This window comes from Crassostrea angulata, chromosome 2, assembly GCF_025612915.1.
Source record: "Crassostrea angulata isolate pt1a10 chromosome 2, ASM2561291v2, whole genome shotgun sequence".
NCBI lineage: Eukaryota > Metazoa > Mollusca > Bivalvia > Ostreida > Ostreidae > Magallana > Magallana angulata.
Genome location: NC_069112.1, coordinates 26,766,686 through 26,791,507, shown reverse-complemented (window position 1 = coordinate 26,791,507; position 24,822 = coordinate 26,766,686). Strand labels below are relative to the sequence as shown.

The 24,822-nt window shown below is 34.9% G+C and overlaps 2 protein-coding genes across 7 annotated transcripts; one reads left to right on the top strand and one right to left on the bottom strand.

Annotated features, from left to right (window-relative positions):
• Positions 1-1,024: 1,024 nt before the first annotated feature.
• Positions 1,025-13,538, bottom strand: LOC128170758 (uncharacterized). Of its 4 annotated transcripts, none has more exons than XR_008241894.1 (4): positions 8,749-9,430; positions 5,517-5,868; positions 4,843-5,054; positions 1,025-3,020 (listed from the first exon to the last, which is right to left on the bottom strand). XR_008241894.1 is itself a non-coding variant. In XM_052836532.1 (3 exons), the coding sequence occupies exons 1-3, from the start codon at positions 13,512-13,514 to the stop codon at positions 4,839-4,841; spliced, it is 2,340 nt and encodes a 779-aa protein (XP_052692492.1). In that variant the 5' UTR covers positions 13,515-13,526. The 4 variants fall into 4 exon arrangements, 1 of the variants encoding a protein (XP_052692492.1); XR_008241895.1 differs by having other exon boundaries at positions 5,517-5,849; XM_052836532.1 differs by lacking the exons at positions 1,025-3,020; positions 5,517-5,868; positions 8,749-9,430 and adding exons at positions 9,711-9,830; positions 11,511-13,526 and having other exon boundaries at positions 4,839-5,054.
• Positions 13,539-16,712: 3,174 nt separating this feature from the next.
• Positions 16,713-23,422, top strand: LOC128173740 (uncharacterized). Of its 3 annotated transcripts, none has more exons than XM_052839397.1 (4): positions 16,713-16,967; positions 17,204-17,237; positions 17,463-17,621; positions 18,731-21,373. In XM_052839397.1, the coding sequence occupies exon 4, from the start codon at positions 18,762-18,764 to the stop codon at positions 19,674-19,676; it is 915 nt and encodes a 304-aa protein (XP_052695357.1). In that variant the 5' UTR covers positions 16,713-16,967; positions 17,204-17,237; positions 17,463-17,621; positions 18,731-18,761; the 3' UTR covers positions 19,677-21,373. The 3 variants fall into 3 exon arrangements, with proteins under 3 accessions (XP_052695357.1, XP_052695356.1, XP_052695358.1); XM_052839396.1 differs by having other exon boundaries at positions 17,146-17,237; XM_052839398.1 differs by lacking the exon at positions 16,713-16,967 and having other exon boundaries at positions 17,047-17,237; positions 18,731-18,993; positions 21,232-23,422.
• Positions 23,423-24,822: the final 1,400 nt, after the last annotated feature.

Sequence of the window (24,822 nt, the reverse complement as noted above, 5' to 3'; positions counted from 1 at the left end):
CAGGCCTCAGAATTACATGTATAACTGACGTTGCTTTCAACACACTTTACACGGGAAAAATATGTTGAATGTATGTATCTCTCTTCATACAATGGTATAAAAGTGGTGTTAAATATCTTGGTGATATTTGGGAGCTGATTTTTATATACTCTCCTACGCAGTTAATCTGGCAAAACGGTTTGGATTAATTTTTAATTAAACACAAATTCACCGCTGACAAGACATATAGTAGCGGACAAAAATTGATAAATTGTAATGTATTCGGAAGCATTGTTTTATAAGGAGATTTATTCATAAACACATTGAAAATATTCAAACGGATTAATAAAGTTTTTGTATTCGTATAAATCATAGTTCTATAAGCTGGTTCCCCGCTAAAACAATATCAATTATAGTACATTTACTGCCAGTACAGGCAAGTAGTTAGCAACCCTGTTGTAATTTAAGCTTTAATGAATATTTTGCATTAATATTTGATTTTGCGGTACAGAAGAGTGATTTGAAGAAAAAAAAGACAAATTAAATATGATTTGATAAAATTCAAACCTCCACTGAACTTTTTATTAATTTTCCATCACAATCGTACAATATGATGACCTTAATTCTATAAAATATAACGTAACACTATACCTCACTATGTCTGTAATAGTTAAATCTCAGGATACCCTCTCATGGGAGAGTATTTGAAATAAATGGAAACAAAGAGTACAAATCATGTGTTTGTAAGCAATATTATTTTGACTCGATCTCTAGTCGCTCTCACCCGCCTTCTATAATACATGTATTAATATTAACATAATACCCATCTATTTAACCTGTTCAACTCCTTTATATATTTTGGTTATAAAAAGAATGACAACCTGATGGAAAACCAGATACACGTACTAATCGATCATAATGGTGAGCTGAAAAATGCAGCTTTCAATTTAAAATATATATTTATATAAAGGGAACTTGGGTCTGACATCATCATGATTATGTCCTGCAGAGCGGGTCGGACTTTTTTTTTGGGGGGGGGGGGGGGGGTTACTGAAGGCTTTGATCTACTGATACTGATTAGAACTCGATCGTGTAGATTTTTGTCATCTACTACTTATATAGTATTGGGTTTGCCCCTAGCTTCAGTGTTAGGACCCTTGATCTTTTTGATATATGTAAATGATGTCTCAAACAAAATGTTATCTTTTTTTATACTTTTTGCTGATGATAAAATTTTGTATCCAATGTGCATTGCATGTTTTTACTACAATACCAATCATGATTTATATACTTTGGAAAAGTGATTTAGTCGATGGTTATGTAAATTTAATCCTATCAAAACTAAGGCTATCTTTTTTAACACAAAATCAAGTTGAGAATTACATGTACCAGAAATATTTTTTCAACATTGTGAATTAAAAAATATCTGACACTTTGGTCTACATTTAGCAAGTGATCTTAAATGGTCAGAGCACATTAACATTATAGTAAATAAAGCACTATAAAATTAGGTCTTTTGAAAAAATAAAATATTTAACCTTGGAAAAAATACTCCTTCCAAAATGTACATTACTTTTGTAAGGCCTGTTCTTGAATATGCCTCATTTGTTTTGGATGGTTGTAGCCAATATGAAATTGAAAAACTAGAGAAGGTTCAGTTATATGCTGTCCACTTTGGTACAGATTTATCAACGACTGCTTCGAAAACATCACTCAATTGTGAAACAGTCTGGGAAACTTTTTTTGACAAAAGAAGAATGTCTAAACTTACTATTATGTACAAGATCCATTATAAATATTTATCTCGGATTCTTCCTAATGCTAGAAGTCACAAACTAGGAACCTTGAAAATTACAGTTTATTTAAATTTAGAATAAAATTATTTAAGAAATCTTTTGTGCCAGAAGCGTATAGTTTCTAGAGGTCTTGAGTTCAAAGCCCCCCCCCCCCCTCCCCGGTGGAGATATAGTTCTAATATAGTGAATTTCGCTGTGCTGTAGATGCATTTATTTTTATATCAGCAATTGAAGTGTATTTTCAAGAAGATTATATAGGAAATTGCATACTCTAGTATTTTGCAGAAATGCCTGGTAAGGTACCCTAATTTTTTGCAAGAAAGCTTGTCAAAGTAGTAGTAATTAAACCATTAACAAATTCCTGGAAAAAGTTATCAAAAATTGAGGAACGTGTCGTCTGACCTTAAATGCCAATTTTATACATGTACTTAACTTAAAATACAAAGTTTTACAATTCTTTTAAAGTAATTACTGATTCCTATAAATCCAATTTTTCTAATACCGTAAACATGACCATGCTGTCCGTCTGACATATTTTAATTTTTAATAGCAATATAAAAAAATATGCATTATGACTACATTCCTTCCTATACACTCTTTGGAAGCTCAAATTGAGGCCTAATGTAGAAAAAAACAATGAAGAGTAAAGCATATAACTCGAGTCAGAAAAAAAATGAATCTAATGTAAGTAATAAATATATCTAAAAAAATGTTTCTACAAATGAGAAATAAACAAGTACACTATAGCTGTATTATACAATAAAAATAATGTTTATACCAATGCATACCTATAAAATATCAACCAAAAAAATATATATATTCAATTAGTTTTACTAGGCATAACATATTACATAATATTACATGTATATATAGTTGCAATAAAAAAGGAACACAATACTTGCAATAATTGCAACACAAAATGAACCTGCACACATGAAATAGAAATATAATGACAAAATGTGTTCATAATCTAATGAAATAATTGTTACAAAAGCTACACATATATCGACACTGAACGTAGAACGCAACATATCACTGGGATTACATGTATCATTATAGCATGTATCACATGTCAGAGCTTAATGTCCATAAATTGATGATCACAACTTCGCACACTGTCAAGCTCTTTCCGTAAAGTTGTGTTGTTCATTGTGTTCGGAAATTTGAATCGGTGTTTCACGCGTAGAAAGTGGTTATTTGTCCATGTCCATAAATAAACCAAAATGCAGCATTACAATAGTGACCCTACAAAACAGAAGAATCTAAAAAAAATTATGGTGAGATAAAAGGATCATTATTAGATTGAGACGTCACTCAAAACTAACTAGTACTTTCGGTCGAAAAGACCTATTGTTTTTGTCTTTTTAATTTTCATTATTTTCAACAAAGTTTTGTTAAGGATTTTTTAGATACGGTTAAATATATTAAAATTTTGATCGCATAGGCTTATATCAATTGACACGCATAAGTAAGGTTTTAACTTCCGGCTCTGGTACTTCCGGTTTTGACAAGGAAAATACTAAAAATTGAATGAAACGCAATATCTTGCTTACTTTTTACAATTAAATGTATCTTGACATGTTGTACAAAATTGTAATCATAGACATTTCTCTATCTTATACCGTTTTTGAGATATAAGGTTTCAAATTTGAAAGAAGGGGGGATGATAAAACAAACAATTCAAAAACGAATTTCCTAAGACTTACATTGTTTATATGGAATTAATTAACATATATTCCAAGATTCATTTACCGGGTAAAAGAATTGAGTACTTCTGGTTTTATGAGCTGATGAAAAGCGTTTATGGGAGTTTCTATGTTATTAAAATCAATTGAATTCATGCATATAACATTTTCTCAAATAGTTTTCAAGCAAATATATTTTCATATTTCATATAATTTACAATATATATATATAAGGGACCTAATGAGCAGACCGGAAAAGGTTCTGAAAATAAAATTCCAAAACATAGATAAAATCAGATTACAAAGCTCACTGAGACAAGGCATCACCTTTATGAGACCTCTTCTATCATAATATATGAAAATCAAACTTTATGATCTTGGATATTCATGGATACTGTTTTGACAGTATTGTATATCATCTGTTAAAAAATTGTATGATAATCATAAGTTCATTTCATTCGGTTCATGGATGGGAATATCTTCTATAACATATATCATGTTCTTATTTTATATCAAATACACAATCTTTGAGAAACAAAGTAAGAATTTAAAAAAGGGGCTTAAAGGGCTGTCAAAAAGCCCTTCCTTTTTGTTAAAAACAAAAACAGGTCTAGTTTTTTTGTACTTGTGCTAGTACTCAAAGGAATGTATTGGAGATTAATGATAAAGATCTGTTACTGCTAGATTGACCTTGTAAGGTTAGAGTACCGGTACTAGTCTCACATTAATTAAAACAAGAGGCCCATGGGTCACATCGCTCACCTGAGCAACATAAATTAAGGCATGCTTACATCAGCTTAAAGGAGCACAAATTATCTGGACAATGTGGGATAATACATGTAGATTGTGTATAAATAAAAAAACATTTTACCCATGGATATTCTTTATATGTTTATGATTAGCTCCCTTTTTTAAAAGGATGATTTTTTAGTCATATCATATGTTGAGCATTGCAGTTCTAAAAAAGATCTTAATGAATCAATTATTATAATAATTAGTAAACCTTAATATTTCTTTGGAATTTTATTATTCTAAATAACATGGTAAGTGAATTTAATATCGATATTTTATAATATTGTTACAGTAAGAATAATTCATATGTATATAAAGCTTCAGTTTTTCTTCCCCTTACATTTACAGTTAAAGTATTCTTTTGCACTGGGGTCATTAGATTTATGCTGGGGCATTGTGCCTATCCCTGGAACATATGGTCCAAAGATAGGCTTGAATCCTTATTGTCTGAAAGGTTGATTTGGTTTGAATTCCTACCATTTTTAATGTCTTTTTGTTGCAGTAAACATTTTTCCAGCCATGGTTAACATCACAATACCAACATTTTTGACTCAACACTCTACCAGTATAATTAGAGTTGCTGTACTCACCAGAGGTTAGGCGTGATGCTGGGCAATGGTGTTTTGGCAGGATACGCTGAGGTCTGTAAGGCCTGTACATTTCTGGTGAGATCCTGAATAGCTGTCAACATGGTGTAGTTTGTGACAGCCTGGGTGTCGCTGACTTCAGGTTTGGCGGCGAGTCTGGCACCTAGCTCCGCCTTACTGGCTTCTTGTCGGAACCCTTCCAGTGTCTGTGGGTTCTGCCGGATAATATATAAATATTATTATTATTATTATGTATGAAATGCTTCATAAATAGTTATAAACTATAAACATTTTAATTGATTTTAAACTATATATATTCTTACCAAAAGTAAGGGGTGCGTTTTATACATAGGAACACAATTTTACCCCATATTTTCAGGCCATGATTCTGGAAAAAATGTTAAAATAACAGCCATCTGGTACTATGTGTGCCAACAGTTGAGGAATGACCCGACACCTGAATCAGTGTTTCAGGCACGTTTAGGAGAAATTCAAGACAACAGGCTTTGAGGGTCACCTAATAGTGCCATATTTTAAACTCAAGCTTGAACATTTATAAAGTCTTGAAAGCATTGTATAACATCATAACATTTAAATATAACTAATAAAAACTCATTCAACATCAAATTTGCCACCATTCTCATTTTTTATTACATTTGAACTACATTATTAATTACCTTGGCAAAGGAGGAAGGTGTGGAATTCTGCTCTTTGGGTTCAGAAGAAGCATAATATGCAGAATCATGTAGTTTGGACGAAGAAGGTAAACCGTCTGGTTTGGTAAGTTCTGCCAACTAGAAACATGGTGGCTTTGATATCCCTTATTGGAAGGTAAGGCTCTGTTGCTGGTAATTCTGCTGCCCATAATGCATCTGGTTGTGTTGAGGGGTTGACTACCAGTAATTGTATGGATAGGTCATCTGTTGCATGGGCTGATAGTGATTGTTGTGCTGGAGCATTCCATTTTGTTGACCTGGCAATTGGGTTTCTTGGTTGTTTGGATCTGTGACCTGCAGTTGAGGTTGTTGACTAGATGCAGTCAGAAAAATTTAAATTACTTACAGATAACTGTATCTTAATGTTTGAATTTATTAAAACAAGAGGCCCAAGGGCCACATACATCTCCTGAGCAACAACAGCCCTAGGTTAATTATTTCTTATCAAGTATCAAAATCAAAATTTCTTGACATTTAAGGTACCTCATCACTACACTTACACTTATAGTTTTTAAGACACTACGTCACAAGATGGCGATTTTTTTTTGTTAAACTGCTTATATCGTACGATTTGGTTGTATATCGTCGTAGCTTAGTGGTTAAAGTATTGGGCTTCTAAAACGCAGATCATGAGTTCGAATCCGCCTGGAGCTTTTGTTCATGTTAACTGAATTGAATTTTTGAAAATGTAATTTTTCATCCAAAATTGCACATTTTTTTGCCTATTAGACTTAAATACTTCTTATCCGTTATGATATCTATCATAATCAAGTAATTTTCTGCTGATTTGAGAAAATATTTCACGGTGTAGTGAGCCACTTTAAGTACAATAAATATTGCACAACAAGAGGCCAATAGGCTGTAATGGTCACCTGAGTACCAGGGCCCATACACAGACCTGTCGAGGAATCTCATATAGAAGTATTCAATTAAGTTTCATTCTGGAGTAAAAGAAATATATTGTAATGACAACCACCTGTCTGCCTGAAAATTTTCAACCTATGACTTTAGCGAAAAACATTTGTAAGATCATAATAGAGTGTATAACCTGTTCTTAAAAACAAGATTCTAATACATGTACAAATAATTTTCTCACATTTGTTAACTTTCAAGATAGGTTTATAAATATATGTGCATGTTCATGGATAAACTAAACCAAGATTGCTATAGCTAGTATACATGTTTTATTAAAAACAACCTCCCAGACAGACACTCTCCCAATAGGGCATTAAAATGAAAATGAAACACCTCATTTCCACTCACTGCTCATGTTTCAGCTTACACATGTTCCATCTTTTCAATTACCAACCAATAGAGCTGCATCACAAACTGACAATTATCCCAAAATCATTTTACATGTACTGCTTATCAGTAATTTTGGCTAGCCAATTATTACTTTACTATAATAATTACACGTAACAAGTTTATCTGTTTATTTAGAATGTTAAAAAAAATTGTTTTTTGCAATTTTGTTTTAAATAATAGATTTGCTTGCATCAGTCTGGGTACGGGATGTTTCGCACCTAAACATGTTTCGCGCTGAGATGGTTCGCACCTACTCTGTTTCACGCTGAGATGGTTCGCACTGCGATTGTTTCGCATCAAATACATTCTTAACAATAACAATAAATGATTTATGAAACATATACATGTAAATGTTAAGTTTATGTAGCCGGTGTTGGTAGAATAAACATTGACATATTATGTAAACATATATAGTAAACACATGGTTTTTTTATGGTATATAACAAGAATATAAGTAAATAAGAAAATAACTTTTAAAAAATAACTTGAGTAGGGCCATATCTTAATTATTTAGTTGTATTTGCTGCTTAAAGTAGTATAAAAATGAATCTGACAATAAATATGTGTGCTATAAAAAAATAAGTATTATTTTCATATAGGGAATTATGCAAACAATCGTTTGCAAGTTGTTTTTAAATATAATTTATGAATTTCTTCTAAACTTACCACTATGTAAAAGGTCCTCAATAAGTGTGTCCCTTAATATTCATCAGCTCAGATTATTCCTTATTCTAAGAGTAATGATTCTGCATATAGAACTAAATGTGTGTATTTTTGTGTGTATTTTTCAGTAATTTGTATGTCATTCTCCAATGACATAATTATTAATTCATAAATATATGGGAACAGAAATTATCAAACAATATCACACGTACAAAAATGGTAGTTTAATGGATGCAGAGGCGGTAATGTTAAGTTTTAAGCAGAAAAGTTATGTAATTAAATTATCCTCACCTTTAGATCTGTGGTACTTAATTACCTGCAATAACATCCCTAATTTTTCATAAAAATACACTAGTCAGGTAAATCTCAAGTGAAAGACGTACTATAATTGTTTTCACAACACATTAAATACCTCTTGTTCTGAACCTATATAATAAGGCCATGGCTTCAAAGGCTTCAAAAAAACCCATCGAAAACGAAAAAAAAACCCATTATACTAGCGGCGCATATATAAATGCAAACACCATTTCAATGGGTTTTTTAAAAACTTATTTCAATTCTTATATAGGTTATAAATAACTTCAGAGCAATAATAACACGAGAAAAATATCTTAATACAGTGAGATGTTTGCGCTGAGGGAGATGCGAAACATCGAGGTGCGAATCATCTCAGCGCGAAACAGAATAGGTGAGAACCATCCCGTATTCCATAATTCTAACTCTTTCAATCACACAACTTCTTAATTTAATTATTTTTCATAATTAATTACTTAATATGAACAAGGAAGGGATGATAGCTTCATTATGAACATGCAAGGGAAGATAACACCATTAACTGCTACAACACCCCCCCCCCCCCCACCCCCTTGAACTATTTCCAAATGCTTTCACAATATCTTAACCTTGCCTTTAAAATATTAAGTCCAATAAACTTGCAAGTAAAGACAACAAGATATACATAAAGGTTTTAAAAATAAATGTAATCATCTGCGATTACAGAGTTATGACATGCAGTAAGGACATGTTTTATAAAATGGTCTTTCGGTTTGTCGTAAGAAGGAATTTTTAAAACTAAGGACTTCAGAATCTTTGTAAAATGGGCCCCAGGAGAAATGGGAAAGTTTACAATGAAAACGACATCGAATCGACCGAAAACAGATAATCTTTGATCAGAAAAGATCACTGGAGCCTCTGGCGCGGGTGAGCTAAAAAGGGGAAACTGTACCTGGGCTGTATAAGTGAATCTCTACAGAAATGCACTGCATTGTCCAGGACTATCCGTCAGCTGTAAAGAGTGTTGAAATGGTCCTCCATCCCCCGTGCCACGTCTCCTCAAACCATTATGGAAAGAGAGATGAGGGACCTCATAAACCCTTAAACAAAAGTGAATGAGGACAGAAAAGTCAAATTATCAAAAGACAATTATTACGAGGGAGTTTCTTGTCTTGTATTCTCAATATTAACCTTACAACATATCTGCTATATGGCTAATTATCCAATTTGACACTAAAATATGAGTTGGTTTAATGCAATTCAAAACTACATTTAATTACATATAAGTATATATGCAAGGTCTAGGGTGATACATGAACCTTAAAGGCATTCCAGTTATGCATTTAGGACAAAATTCAGAATCTTAAGAATTCTTATATTTTAAATAATATCATTTTATAAATTTCTTCATATTTAATGGGGCATGAAACAATACAATTGTTTCTGGCTAATAAATCATTGCAACTTTACAAGGCTGGCAAACTAATACTCCAACAGGCTTCTCAAATTAGGAAAAACAGTGGTGATGTGGAACCAAGTCATTTTTCTCCACCAGACGGCATTGCAACTGGCCACTAGAATGGGACCTGGCGTCTGAAGAGAGGAGGGGCAGTGCAAGCTGTATAGACTCCCTTGTTCCAAGTGTGATTCAGATCAGGGCAGTACAATCTGTATGAGGAGGTATATGTATATATATAGACACCAAATCCTCGGGTAGAAATGCTGCTAAAATTTAAAATATTACCTTACAAAAAACATCGAATTCAAAGCAAGTCCAACCCAAACGGTGTGATGGCACGTGCAATACCTGTTTACTCGTTCACTGAAAATGTTACCTCAAAAGATTGTGACCAAAAAAAAATTGCTCAAAACATTTCACTTACGTAAAGAGGGCATAAATGACCACAAGTTCACCCTTGGGTCTTTGAAGCAATTCTTCCAATGCATCATACTATAAGGGATGAGTTCATCTGGGCTAAGTAGAGAACTTTGTGAAGATGGCTTATAGATCAAGGTAAAGGACGGCTCAAGCTTCTGAAAGGAAGAAAGAGTTCACTTGAACAAGGCTAAGATAAAAGCTGCATTCTTGTGTGAAAGACAAATATTAATATATTCCAGCAGTTTATTTATTCAATTCCGTTAAAATAAGAGGTTTACATTTCACAAGTATATATACCTTAGAGACTATCCCTTTAAAGATTTCAATGTAAAATCTGACTCATGAAGATGAATTCTGACTCCAATTTGAATTCTTTAACACAACATCTCCTACATGAAATATCACTAATAAATATCTTGATGTGATTCTTTCTTCCAATGTAAAATGTTAACAGAAATACCCTGTTTCCTATCTTTTTTAAAGAAACGGTTCTGCTCCACTTTGGCAGTTTGATTTTCGGTAAGTCTTTCCACAATTTTGATTAGATAAATGTTTTAATGCACCACAGTTAAATAACTCCAGTATAAAAACTTATGAAGTAATAGGACCTCCAATGTAAAATCTGACTCCAAGATGAATTCTTCTACATGAAATGTCACTTACGGATGTTCGAATGAATCTTTAATTGTTCCAAGTGAAGATTGCAATTGAAAAGCAGAAAATGATCTATGTTTGACTTTTTTATTCGTTTTGCTCTTCCAAGTACATGTACTTCAGATTTTGTTTCAAAACGCCACTGTAACAACTCCAAACCAATCGAAATCTAATGAAAGATGAAAACTCTTGTGAACAATCTGAATCCAACATGAAATCTGACTCCAACATGAATTCTTCTACACGAACTCTCCAATGTAAAAAGGTCACTCGTGAATAATCAATGGGATTTCTCAGTCAGAGACGACATAAGAAATTTGTTGAAAAATTCTAACAATACATGAACCTGCCAACAGTTTGTTTTCATTATATGGCTGCACTTAGTCTTTGGTTTGTTCAACAAGAATTGTTCTATGAAGTAGCTCCAATATGAAATTTGATGAAAAAAATTACATGCAAAATCGAACCTCAAGATGAAATCATGACTTAATCTGAATGAAAAGTTTAATGTAAAATGCCACTAATGAAATATTTCAATAGGAATCTTTTTTCCAAAGGAAATGGACAAATGTGGAATGTTTACACAATTGTCAATTTTTTTGTTTATTTTCATAAAAATAAATAAATGGCTGCAATCCAGTCTGACCTGTCAATATTTTTTTTATAAATCTCTCCACCTTGCTGATAAGATAAATGATTAAATGCACTATTGTAACAGCTCCATTGTAAAAAACTTCTGAAGTATATAGACTCTAGTAAAAGACTCCAATGTGAAATCTGACTCCAAGATGAAATCTGACTCCAAGATGAATTCTTCTACATAAAAACTCCCATATAAATAATTCAGCTCCAATGTAAAAAAAAATGTAAAGTACGAAGACTCTAGTAAAAGACTCCAATGTGAATTCAGACTCCAAAATGAAATCTAATTCCAAGATGAATTCAGACTCCAAGATGAAATCTGACTCCAAAATGAAATCTGACTCCAAGATGAATTCTTCAACATGAAACCTCCCATTTAAATAATTCATAGTTTTTGACATTTTTCTGGCTTGAAAACTTCATATACCATACAAAAATTTGGCATTCTGTAGAGTGATCTCCATCAGTTCTTCGGGTTTCACATTCAAATGTTGTGCAACAAGTTTAGCAGTCTCTCCTATATATGCAGGTGTACTAACTTTTGCTGTACCAAAGGGAAAGTAAGGAGCATCTGTTTCCAACACAATATTTGTTCTCGGAATGGCCTTTAAACCTGCAATCTGATGACTATCAAATGTGCGAACTGATGCAGTTAGTCCAAAACAAGTATTTGGAAACTTCTTTAGCCATGCCTTTACAACATCTGTCTTTCCTTGGAAGCAATGAAGATGTATCCGCTGCGCATTTCTACAGTGCACTTCCATCAGCATCATACATCTTGCAATTACATCAGATCCATATTTATCCCCAGCTGGCCCCCTGAGATGTAACACAATTGGAATGCAAGGCTTGGCAAGTTTCAGAAGTTTTATAAAGACATCCTCCTGCTGCGTCCACTCAGATGGTGGGACACTCCTATCTAAGCCACATTCTCCTAGTGCAACAACTTTTGGATGGTGCAGTAATTGCTCAAGAAGCATCATTTTTTCTTCAGAGAATGTGCTATGCTGTTTTGGATGTACTCCAACAGCAACTTTCCAAGGACCATTTAAAGTAAAGGATACATCTGGATAGGTATTAGGCTCACTGTAGACAATGATGCCTCCAATTACTTTAACAGGAATAGCTGGTTTGTATGGTACACTGTCCGATTCACTATGTTTCAAAAGGTCCTCTACAGTGTGCCCCCCTTCAACACCCCATATCTTCTTACAGGTACGGTCCAAATGGAAGTGGCTATCAAATACAACTGGTAACTCGCTGTGTTCAGCTACTTCCATTCCACTAGAACCGTCTGGCATATTAAATTCTGCCAGTTTTGATGGCAATTCTACGTCAGAACCATGTAAAACTAGTGATGGATTTATATGAGGAGAAGTTGAGTGAATGAGAGGATTTGATTTGGTTGAAGTTTCCTTGTCTGCTTTAAAACGGACAAACTCCTTTTGTTGGAATTCTGTACATTTGTCCAATAGCACCATAATGCATCGCCAAAACAGCAATACAGCTGGAGAGTTTATTGGGTGCAGAGTAAACTGTTTTGGCTCGTCTACCTCTAAGAATTGACATGCCTGGCGAAAATAATCTGAATGCAACGGATTGAGGGCAATGGTCGGAGGTATTTTACTGGCCTGGTTTACTGTTTCCATTGCATCAAGAAGAGTAGCTTGTTCTCCCAATGCAGCTTTAATCAGCCATTTTAGTGCTTGGACACAATGAAAAACATTGCTCGAGTCTGACGACACAGTTTGAAACATTGGAGGCATGTGCCTTTTGGTACAGTGACGTCTCACTTTAGTATCCAGTGAAAAACAATTGGAAAGCAAACAATATTCTGATTGTTGGGAGGACTTTAATTTCAGTGAGGGTTCATCTACGTCAATGGTAACTGACAATGACCTTTTGCCAGATTCAACTTTTCGTAGAGTTTTGCCTGTTGTAACTTTTTTTTCTGTGCTAAATAGATGTTTTGGCGTCTTTTCAGGAATAAATTTTCTATAACTAACGGTCCTAAATGAGCTGGTTGAGGGCTCAGATCTCGGTTTCTTGTACAGGGTGTGAGTTCCCTGTTTACTAGTATTTGGGGCATATGAGACTGGATCTGGGGATTTTGTTGGTGTTTCTTCTTTCCTGTCCTCTGCTGCATTTTCTCGAACAATATTTATGTTCGGATCGGTCCTCAGACGTATGTCACGCGATGATTCGGCAACATACACTGATGCCGACTTTTTTGATGTTTGCAGCTTTCTGCCGTCTAATGAAGGTAGATTTTTGTCAATCCAATCATCAGACAGGTCACACCGACAGTTTTGCCTAAATTCATTCACCCATTGCTTACACCCGAGGTGTCTAGCAACTTCATATTGCAGAACAGCAGCACTCTTTAGTTCTTTATTGTTAAGCTGCATAATCCCCATATATAAACTTTGTGGCTCAACTAGAATCTGGCTTTGACTGATGCGAAAAACGCTAGAAAAAATATTTTCTCCAGGCCATCTGAGAGCATCAAAAGTGTTGCAGCGCCTTCCAGATGATTGCGTCATGTGGGTTCTTGCAGCATTTGACATTGTAAATCTAAGTAAACAAAATAGAGAGATCTAATACATTTATTGGTGCTCTCAGGCAATATTAAGATAAAATTATGTATAATATCAATAGAAAGAGACCATACATGGATGAAAATTGCGATTTGTAAACTTAAATCAGGGTTCTCCTTTAAGCAGTTTGCTTCCGTGACTGAAAATATAGTGCCAGAAACTTTGTAAAAAAAAAAATCTTTTAATTGATGAATATATAGACATGATTTAAAGATTATTTTCCATTTTAACATATCAAATTGGTTATGTTAATTTGAACGGTACATTTCATTTAATCTTACAGAAATAAATTTACTCAAAACGTGTGATGACGTTTATATTTGGGCTCCTGGCGCATCAATATTTAGCAAAGTGTATTCACAGGAAAAGTGAACGTCGCAGATTTCTAATGTAAACATAAGCGGAAATAATAAAATGCTTTCTTTGGTGATTCATGTGTGATATGAAGGTGGCAACAATTGCAGAAAAATACATAACCTACTGTAGGTTTCAACCAATCAATAAATGGGGCGTATAGATCTCAGTCCTGTCAATTACCTGTCAGTTTCAGTCACTGTAGGTTTCTACCAAATCAATAAATGGGGCGTATAGATATTCATACATGTTAACCTCCAGTGGTGGAAAAATAGGTAGATTTAGAACCAAAAAGCATTGTGTAGAATTGCGCGTGGTCTTTTTAAGCGCATATTTCAAAGCAGATTTTTATATACTACACATATGTAGTAATGATTTCTGATTTGTAATTTACAATATCAACTAAACTAACAAAATGAAATTTAGTAATGTCAACACATGCAATAACAAGAGGCCAATAGGCCTTAATTAACGGTCACATGAGTAGCATATAACCCATACACAAACTTGTCGAGGAGTCTCATATATTCATTTAATTGGGTTTCATTCTGGAGTAGAAAAATTATAAATTTGTAATGACAACCATGCACCTCCCTGCCAGAAATCTTTCTAAAAGAACTATGAAAGCTATAGTTCTGGTGAAAAACTTAAAGATCTGGTCCAAAAAATCATGAATGTGATAAAATCTCTTTAAATTTAATTCATTCCTTCAAATTGTGGATTGCCCTATCCTGGGACAATCAATATACGCAACGGAAACAGAATTTTATTGTCAAATGACAAAGTTACAAACCTTTAAACTACAAAGCAAAGCTACCGTGAGAAACCTATGGGACATCACTTTTGTATACCTATAATGGTCAACATCATAATGATAATCCAATTTGAATATAAATCCCTTTAGCAGATCACCACAAAAGAATTGTTTATTCATGTTAATTAATCCTTTTCTGTATATTGAAAACACATATACATAATTATATACACCACGTGAAACCCTTCTAACCAGAGAGCTGGGTAAAACTAGTACCCGCTAATGGGGTGTTGCTAAAACGCGAAACGGAAAACGGAACAGAAAGCGGAACAGAATTTTTCTGTTTCAAAAGCATTAGGATAATTCATTAATCAGCTGTTAATGTTGGAGCATTTCATTCGTTGAATTTTCACTGCAGTACGGGATCTTCAACGTTAACATGATAAGCTGATAGTTTTATTCATTAAGGACCAAAGTAAGTCATTTGTACTACGAAATCAGAAGATCTCAACTGAAAAAGAAAGACACGTTCACATACATATGCAAAAATTACTAAAAATCAAATCGATAAACAACTTTGAAATTACACCAGTTTTAATAAATGCATTGTTTACACAAAATCAAGAACGATAAGTGGGGAAGAATTTTTTCAAGTGCTAAATTTTCAAGGTTATTTCTCAGTAATGCAAAGACAAAAAAAAAATCTGACTATACTCTGTCCCGAGTTTTTGCTTCCACCACTTTTCGCTTGATATTTCGATAATAATAAATGCCTTTGTGCTAAAACTACGCTCATCCACTAATATGAAAAATGTCCATATTATCTGTTTTGAAACGCCCCCTCTACCGCTTTGGGTTTCAATACACATCCCAAAATAGAAAGTCTACAGAGATATTGCATTGCATCAGCCAGTAAAAAGCCCGGATGATAACGTTGAAAAATTGCACGAGGTGTCCCGAGTACTTCCGACATTAAAATTATTGAAAAGAGCTGTCGGATGTGTTCTTTCTCTCTCTCTCTCTCTCTCTCTCTCTCTCTCTCTCTCGCTCTAAACTGAAAATGCATGATGACTCAGTTTGAGTGTTTACAAATCATTGAATCAAGCAAATACTTCATGGCAAATTCAACCCATGATGATAGTCTATGTAAAAAAATCTAATATTGACGCATATCGTTTTGGATTGATTTTCATTTTTGCAGTTTAATCGACCTTAGGTTTAATTCTGTACAAGTGTTTGGACTCATACGTTGGCATCGGCTCGACGTAGTCATGCTAGATGTACATGTATCTGGGCCGTTGCGTAAAAATCGATACAAAGATTGCGATAAGGATTTCACAAGATAGCTGTTTACATACACATTGCAAGCTGGTCTAGTTTTCATAAAATAAGTATATATTGTGTGTGTGTGCAGGGACGTATATACTATATACTACTTAGTATATACGTCCCTGGTGTGTGTGAGAGAGAGAGAGAGAGAGAGAGAGAGAGAGATGAGAGAGAGAGAGAGAGAGAGAGAGAGTTACCTTATTGTCTTCTGTAATGCACCTTAACAATCCAAAGATCAAGAAAGAGATCAAGAAAGTCGTTAACGTTAAAAATAAAAAGCCAAGGTGTCGACGCTCAATAATTGTGCATATGATGCTAAAACATCAGCGGGAGGTCTTCGGGGGATGGGGACAAAAATTGAAAATACCCTTTTAGAAATCTATGTAAAGTAGATCTCTGTATATACTATATATACTATACTTATCAAAAAATAAGTTCAGAAAGGTAAAAGAAACAAAAACATGTGCTTAGATTCCCCGTAGGATACCCCATTCTCGCGTTTGTCTGTAATCAGCATTTGGGCTGGGCTTGATGATATATGAGGCACCATAATAAGCTATACAAAGCACAGGCCCTATATTATTTACCCCCCCCCCCCCCCGGCCACCTTTAAATTTTATTTTTTTTGGGGGGGGGGGCGGGATAATATTTCGTTCATGTATTCCAAGTAATTTTCGTCACCGTGTTCTCTGCCGCGGATCAAAGTTAAACAGAGGGGCCCCTGACTTCGAGGAAAGTATTTACACCTAAAGCTAAAGAAATTGGTTGGTAAAAAATCAATTCCATTTCTTGTCTTTTATCTGTCCTGAGAAATTCAAAATATATAGGGTCTATCGTACGGAATCGGCTGGAAAATACACTGTACGCGGATCCAAAGGAGCGTTTTGTCACGTGCCTGAGAGTGAGAATCCCCTTCTATCAAATCATCGAAAGCATCCAGTGTAGAAAAGAAAAGAAAAAAGGTACATGCGTATTTTGTCCGTTTGCATGCAAATTCTGTACTCTGCGCTCATGCAATAACCAACCCGACTTTATCATGTTTATTGTTACTTCTGGAAACTCCGATCGATCAGCTGTTTGCAATTTCCGGTTCATTTTTTTTTTTGGTCCAAATACTATATGCATTTTTTGGAATTTCAGTTTTCATGAATTTGTGTCATGTTGAACTAAATGTGGGACTGTTATGTTGTTAATTCAGCTCAACAACATAGATACCAAGCACTATATAAATAGTAAGTGCACTATAATTCTTTTATTAATAATATCAATCAGTAGAAAACATAGACCACTTGTGTGTATATTAATATATAACTCAGTGTGTGTTATACAAATCTATGTTATTTATGTCTCTGATGTATGTGTATATATTATTCCATTATCATTGTTGTTAATTGCTCTGTAGAAGCGCTACATATTGCAGTATTCTGGTATTAAATCAGTTGTCAATTAAATTTCAGGGGTCAAATTTATACTGTACCTAAGTAATGAGCATATAAATACAATGAAAACATATGGCTGGACCGCAAATCGAACCCAGGACGCCTGCAACTCTAGTCAGGAGCTCTACCCCTCAGCTACCTAGGCCAATTATATATCCATGATCTATATAGCCCCAGGTACGATACTTCAATACATATGAATTTTTAGAATTCTTTCCTTTAGGGGTCCTCCACACACCTGGGAAAAGTTCTGCCTACAAGCCCATTCTTCTAAATTACTTAAAGATATGGATTTTTAGCATGTGTTCGACTTAAAAATTATCTTAAAAGTTATCTTACTCATTGGGGAAAAATAAACTTTTAAAATTTTACCGCTGTTAATGAAAATAAAAAAACCCTGCAGTATTTGAACTCGAGACCTGCAAGTTGGTAGACTAAAGGAACACCCACTGCGCCACAGAGATATACAACAAAGTTTGGTTGTATAAACTGTTTCACAATTCGCTAAAATCGCCATGTTGTGACTTACTGTCATAAAAAAAGGAGTCATGGGGTGTCGAGGATCCTTAAAAACTAATTGGCCAGAAAAGCTTAAACTTGTGTTGAAGCATCCTCTGGTAATGTAGATTCAAATAAATGATCCTCGGGGGTATGGGTGGGCCACAATGGGGTTTCAAAATTTTACATAAGAATTGATATTGTAGAGTAATTAAAATCATCTAAAAAACTAATTTGCCATAAAAGCAATAATATATATAAATATAAAAAATAACTATGTTGAAGCATCCTCTGATATCATAGATTTTACTTTGTCCAAATCATTACCTTTCAGGATAGAGTGGGGCCATATCTAAGGCCGATTCTCCATAGGAAAAAATTCAAAAAAATAATAATTTTTTTTAACTTAAAAAGTTATATGTTACATTCAGATGTTACATATATGTAAGCATCTTGACATATTATTGATTCTCATTTGTTAAGACTGTGGTCCCACAAGAATATTTGATGTAAGTTTAGGCCTAAAAAAAAAAGTTGTGTGTTTCGGGTAACCCGACCTAACCTACAAAGTTGGCCCGATCCTACCATTTTTAGATGTCTGATTTTATCCGATTGTGAATTTTATCTTATTTCCAATAAAAAATACGTTTTTAGATATGAAACAAACATACATTCATACAAAAAAAATATGATAAAATAAAAAAAAAAAATTTCATCCATAGATAAAACAATTGTAGACTAATTTTGAAATCAATTTTTTTTAAATTAACACTTGTTTATTTCTAAAGACTACATATTGCGAATTATCAACTGATTAAAATGCCACCACGGCGGTCCAAACGGATGAGAATTGAGATGACAAGGGCGAGCGAAAGTAGAACGGCAAGGACCAGGGAGCAGCGACCCAATGGTATAATGGATGATGGCCCATCAGAACCGGTGCAAACCAATTCGGAGGTCACGCAACCATCAAGGACAACGACGTCATCTTCTTATGCCATATGCATGGACGATATTCCTCCAGCAGTCCCATCGATCCACAACATGCTAGGTATGCACGTTAGCAACGCAATTAAACAAAAAATTATAGAAGGGCAGTATATTGATCTGGCCTCTCTATTACCTCCTAGACCTGGTGGGGATGAGAAAAAATTAATTGTAAATAATATGGGGGAAATAATATCCAAGGATGCTAACCCCAAAAATGTTGATACCATAGAACAGTGGACTGATCTCATGTTTATATTTGCTGGGATTTATCTTAGTGGCCACCCTGCTAAATCCATAGAGCTTTTGAAATACATGCATTGTGTTAGGATGGGGGCTAATAGGGGAGCAATGGGATGGAAAGAATACGATGTTCAGTATAGGTTACGTATGGCTCATAATCCAGCATCATCATGGGAGGAAGTGGATTCTGAGCTCTGGTTAATGTACATGACCCCAACTTCAACCGTTAATGCTCCTCAAACCCTGCCCAGAGCTACATCCATAGGAAAGTGCTACAACTTCAATTTCAAAGGGTCTTGCGAAAAGTTTCCTTGCACGTACACTCACAGTTGTTTACGTTGTAGCGGCCAGCATGCTATGATACACTGCACTCTTGCTCAAACTCATATGCATAATTTTCGTGCCCCCAGATTCCCAACACAACATGCTAACAATCAACCCAGGACACAACAATCGCATTTCAGGGGACCCCAGAACCCCAACAACCTGCGCCCCCGTTTTTGATTTACAAACCCACAAGGTGTGGGGCCTCGGCAAAACCCCTATTAAACTCCCGGCACTTGAGAAGTACTTGTCAGATTATCCAAAAACTCAGACTGCGAAAAAATTATTTTAGGGTTTTCCCAGGGTTTTCAATTATATTACACGGGGCCAAGAATTCATATTCAATCAAAAAATTTGATATCTGCGTATGAACATCACAACGAGCTTCGAGAAAAAATAATGAAGGAAGTAGAATTAGGACGGGTTGGGGGGCCATTTCGGGATCTACCAATTTCAAACCTCCGCATATCTCCTATCGGAGTGGTGCCAAAGGGGGACAAATCTGGTTGGAGATTTATAACACACCTCTCATTTCCTAAATTCAATAGCGTAAATTTTTTCAAAGACCCAGAGGAAAGCTCAGTTAAATATACATCTTTTGACTCGGTTATACAGATGATTGCTAAAATTGGTCAGGGGGCATTTATAGCAAAATGCGATATAAAATCAGCTTTTAGACTTTTGCCAATATGTCCAGGGGATTTTGACCTACTTGGTTTTATGTTTGATGATATGTACTACATTGATAAGTGTTTACCAATGGGGTGTTCTGTGTCATGTAAGGTCTTTGAAGAATTTGCAACATTTTTAAACTGGTTGGCAATAATAAAATCTCATGTAGACACATTAATAGACTACTATTTGGACGACTTCATATTTGCGGGTCACAATGCTTCTGTTTGTAAGGACACCATGTCTACATTTCATAGTATTTGTCATATGTAATTTTTTTGTTGGCTAATTTGTTGCCCCAAATGATAACAGATAAAACCACAGGGATAAACTCTAATAGGGTCATGTCGTGATGCCCATCGATATATTTCCAATTTTTGGGCCAACTAAAGAAACACCACTCCCCATTCAAATACGCCCCACATCCTAGTTGAGCAGACCCTGAGCTATCGGTGAACAAATTAAGATTTTGATCTGAATACCATTCTTCTTCTAAGAAATAAACCACACCGTTAAAATCCTCCAAAAACCTACACTACATAAAAATATCCTCCCGCATAGATTGAGTAACTCTTAGGTAATGATGTGGTTCCGTGACACCGATGGTGGCGTCATACAGGCGCCGTACAAATGCACGGCCTGGCCGAATTGCCCTTGTAAAGAAATTAAGTTTTCCCAGCACTGACTGCAACTGCTTAAGTGTGACTTTTTTGAGTGGGAACAATTGTTTTAAAAGATTTTGGAGTTCAACACATTTTGCTGGCATTTCATGGTTTATTTCGCGTCGGTGAATTGACTGTTAAATTCCGAACAATATTGTACTTGGTATGGAAAATCTAACTCTAGACCCTGATAAACAGCTATTGTTAATCAATCTCAATCATTCCAAGACTGACCAGGTAGGAAAAGATACCATTTTGCAAATTGGTAAATCTGAGGGAGTTGCGTGTCCATTCAAGCTTGTTGAGAAATATTTAAGTGTCCGTCCGTTGACTGCAGGGCCTCTTTTTTGTCACTTCGCATACCAAAATTCTAACTCATAGGCTTTGCTTATCTATTGTAGACAAACAAAAAGTGTGGTTAGTGGGGTCCTCAATACTGAAGCATGCTCAATTAGAAGCATTTTTAAGACCTGGAGGTCTTCACCTGAACCTGAAAAGGCTAAATATTTCATTATGGTGGCAGGGGTACAGTGGCCTGAAATTGTCTCAAGTAGAGCAGAAGCTTAAAACCCTTGCAAAGGTGGGTCCTGCACCTAATGTCATTTTAATACACTGTGGGGGAAATGACTTAGGGGAGACTTCTATTAGAAAACTCAGGCTAGTTTGCATGAAGCTTTTTCAATTTATTCAAACCAACTTCCCACATTCTAAGGTCATTTGGTCTTGCATACAATGGCGTTATTCTCAAAACTCTCGTGCTATGGAATCACAACGTAAACGCCTTAATTCTTGTGCATCCAGGTTAGCCTTGCGGTATGACGGCGCAATTATCCGCCATCCTGATATAAAGCGTGACTCCTTGTTCTTCTGTGATGGAGTACACTTGTCAAAATTGGCTAATGCTGTTTTCCTAAATACTCTTCAGGGGGGTCTTGAGGCTATCTTAACAAAAGGGCATGCTTGTTATCCGGCTTAGCAAGCTTACCCTAGGGCACGGTTGTAAGTTAAATCCGCTCATACCCCCACACATATGGTGGCGGAGTTCCCAATCTCTTAAGCTCCATAGCTGCTTTCGAGTTTGGGAACTTATGGCGTGAATGAGCGGCGCTGGTCATTTCAGACTAGTGCATATATTATTATGTGGACATCGACCCCTGCACCTCCCAAGGGTCAATCGTAAATTCTTGACTTCTGCACCTCCCAGAGTCAAGGTATTAAACCTGTGAACTTTGAACTTTGAATGAACTTTGAACTTTGTTTGAATTTGTTGAATTATGTTAACTACATGTATGATGTTACTTGATGTGTTGAATTTTGAAATTTGGGGCATGCCCTTTGTCATGTATGGCGGCTCATTACCCTTAAACAGCCGTGCCCAATCATCGCCAGATTTGAAATAAAATTAAAGAAATTTATAAATGTTTTACTATTTGTGTTTTGTTGCGCACTTTTCTGAGATAATATTTACATCCAATTCTTTATGCATTGGATGGTGTTATCGATGAAAGGGCCGACACCATTATCTCCCCTTTGTCACGCACTTTATTACTAGAGTTATCTCCCCATTGAATATATAAATTAAAGCCCAAGCCCAATAATCTTTCTTTCACTTCCTGTTGCTGAGAAGATAGGTTGGTTAAGTTAATATTATATTTTTATCTTTGATAAGCACGTGCTGCAAATAACCCACCCATCCCTCCCTTTTGAAAAGGTATCTGCTGGTTGTTCTCTGTTTTATTTTTCAGAAACCCTGTAAGGACCTGTCATCCGGTACGGCTGTTTTATGCTACACGTGTGCACTTACACCTGATTGGCATGAATGAGCGGCGCTGGTCATTTCAGACTAGTGCATGTATTATTATGTGGACATCGACCCCTGCACCTCCCAAGGGTCAATCGTAAATTCTTGACTTCTGCACCTCCCAGAGTCAAGGTATTAAACATTTGAACTTTGAGTGAACTTGGAATGAACTTTGAACTTTGAGTGAACTTGGAATGAACTTTGAACTTTGTTTGAATTTGTTGAATTATGTGAACTACAGTATGATGTTACTTGATGTGTTGAATTTTGAAATTTGGGGCATGCCCTTTGTCATGTATGGCGGCCCATTACCCTTAAACAGCCGTGCCCAATCATCGCCAGATTTGAAATAAAATTAAAGAAATTTATAAATGTTTTACTATTTGTGCTTTGTTGCGCACTTTTCTGAGATAACATCTGCTATGATAATTACTTTGAAATGAACAAGAAGCAACATATTTTTACCCTTTTATTGTATATATTAATGCATATCAAAAATGTTGAAACACATGTAAAATTTGAACATTTTTCATATAAGGAATTCTCAAATCTGTTTCTAGCTATCAGGGTATGTTTCAATTTCACTTGTATGTCTTCCTGTTTTAGGAAAGGAGACTAGACCCCAAAATAGATAAGATATATTAACTAACTATGATTATTACCTTACCTTTTTTTTTAAGGAAACAAATTAAGAAATCACATGCAGGCCGGGTGGCTTGATTTTTTTGTTGTTGAATAAAAATGTTACAAATCATTCAATAACCAAAAAAGATCAATAAAATTATTTTTAGTATCAGTGATGGTTGTTTTCAAATATGTGTGCATGAGAAATCAGTGACTCAAGGAAATTGCCACAAGTTTCATAATTATACACGCATGCATGCAACTAATGCTTTTTATGAAAATCAAAAGAATTAGGGGGAGGGTATACATGTAAATGTATTTCTAAGTGATATGATGCTTTTATCATGATAATATCATGATGTAGATGTATGTAGTACGTAATTTGAATAGGGTTAAAATTCATATTGTAACGTGTAATGTGGGTTCAAACCATGGATAATAATTTTCCCTTAATGTTTCCTACGTTTCTAATTGATTGGAGTAAAATCAACTCTTAAACACTTTTCATCAAATTAAATCAAAAACAATGATTCCAATTTGTAATGTATAATTTTCCTTCAGCTATCCTTGTACAACACTTGGTCTGAAACCACTGTTTCAAACCACCGTTTAGACCCTGTTCTGAACCTAGTCCGAACTTATTTATTTCTGAGTCTATACTCCTGGACTATATGATATACTCTAATGTTTCAAATGGTCCACCTGCAGTATTTTGGGGTCCCTCAAATGAAACATAAACCGTACCTACGATTATCGCTGTAACTTTGCTCTCTGAATGAAGTCTTCTCTCCTCTGCGTCTACCAGCAGACTAACAACTATGCGCAGACGCGCTTCCTATTTATACCCTTCGTCAAGTCTGCTGACTCATTGCAGGGTCATCAAAATGTTTGAGACCATTACCACACCGAAGGAATAGCTTATGATTGAATATCTTTGATTGACCCTGGTTGCCCTATTTACATATCAAAGGAATTTTCATTACAATATTAAATGAGGCTGCATGAACAACAATTAACCTCTAAAAGGTCAGATAAAGATGTTTACTTAAGGAGAGCCCTATAAACCTGGGAAATGGTGGGTTCACTTAAATGGCCATATTTTTCTTAAACCTATTAAATGGAATTGGCAATTTGTGGTATACTTTTTCTCAGAATTGCTAGCACAATTAAAGTTTCTCCACCCTTGATGTTTTTATGGTTAAATCCGTGAGATATTTGTTCAAATTTGAAGATTAATATGTAAACATTCAAATTGAACTTGAATATTGGTATGTTGCAAATATTTTATTCATGCTGTAGGAGATAACACAGGTACACTAGATATCAAGGCAATTTTAGCGACGACTGCTCTCCAATCAAACATCACATTTTTTTTTTACTGATTTCTATTTTTCTATCAGTGGTATAAAAATGTATACGTTATCTATATATATAAACACAAGTACATGCTATTTATTTGTATTTAATCAAGATTAATTGTCCCATCCAAGGTATTTTCCATTGCTATCTGCAATGATGTTAATTAGTCAATCCGCTTTCTTGCAGAATCGTTCTGGAGAGAAACTAA

Bases quoted from the DNA above. Each gene is read 5' to 3' on its own strand.
- LOC128170758 (XM_052836532.1), bottom strand. From the start codon at position 13,514: ATGACGCAATCATCTGGAAGGCGCTGCAACACTTTTGATGCTCTCAGA. The intron at 9,831-11,510 runs GTTAGTACACCT...TCTTCCTTTCAG, and splicing joins TTCCCTTTGGTACAGCAAAA to AAGCTTGAGCCGTCCTTTAC. The intron at 5,055-9,710 runs GTGAACTTGTGG...ATTATCCGGCAG, and splicing joins ATTGCTTCAAAGACCCAAGG to AACCCACAGACACTGGAAGG.
- LOC128173740 (XM_052839397.1), top strand. From the start codon at position 18,762: ATGCCACCACGGCGGTCCAAACGGATGAGAATTGAGATGACAAGGGCG.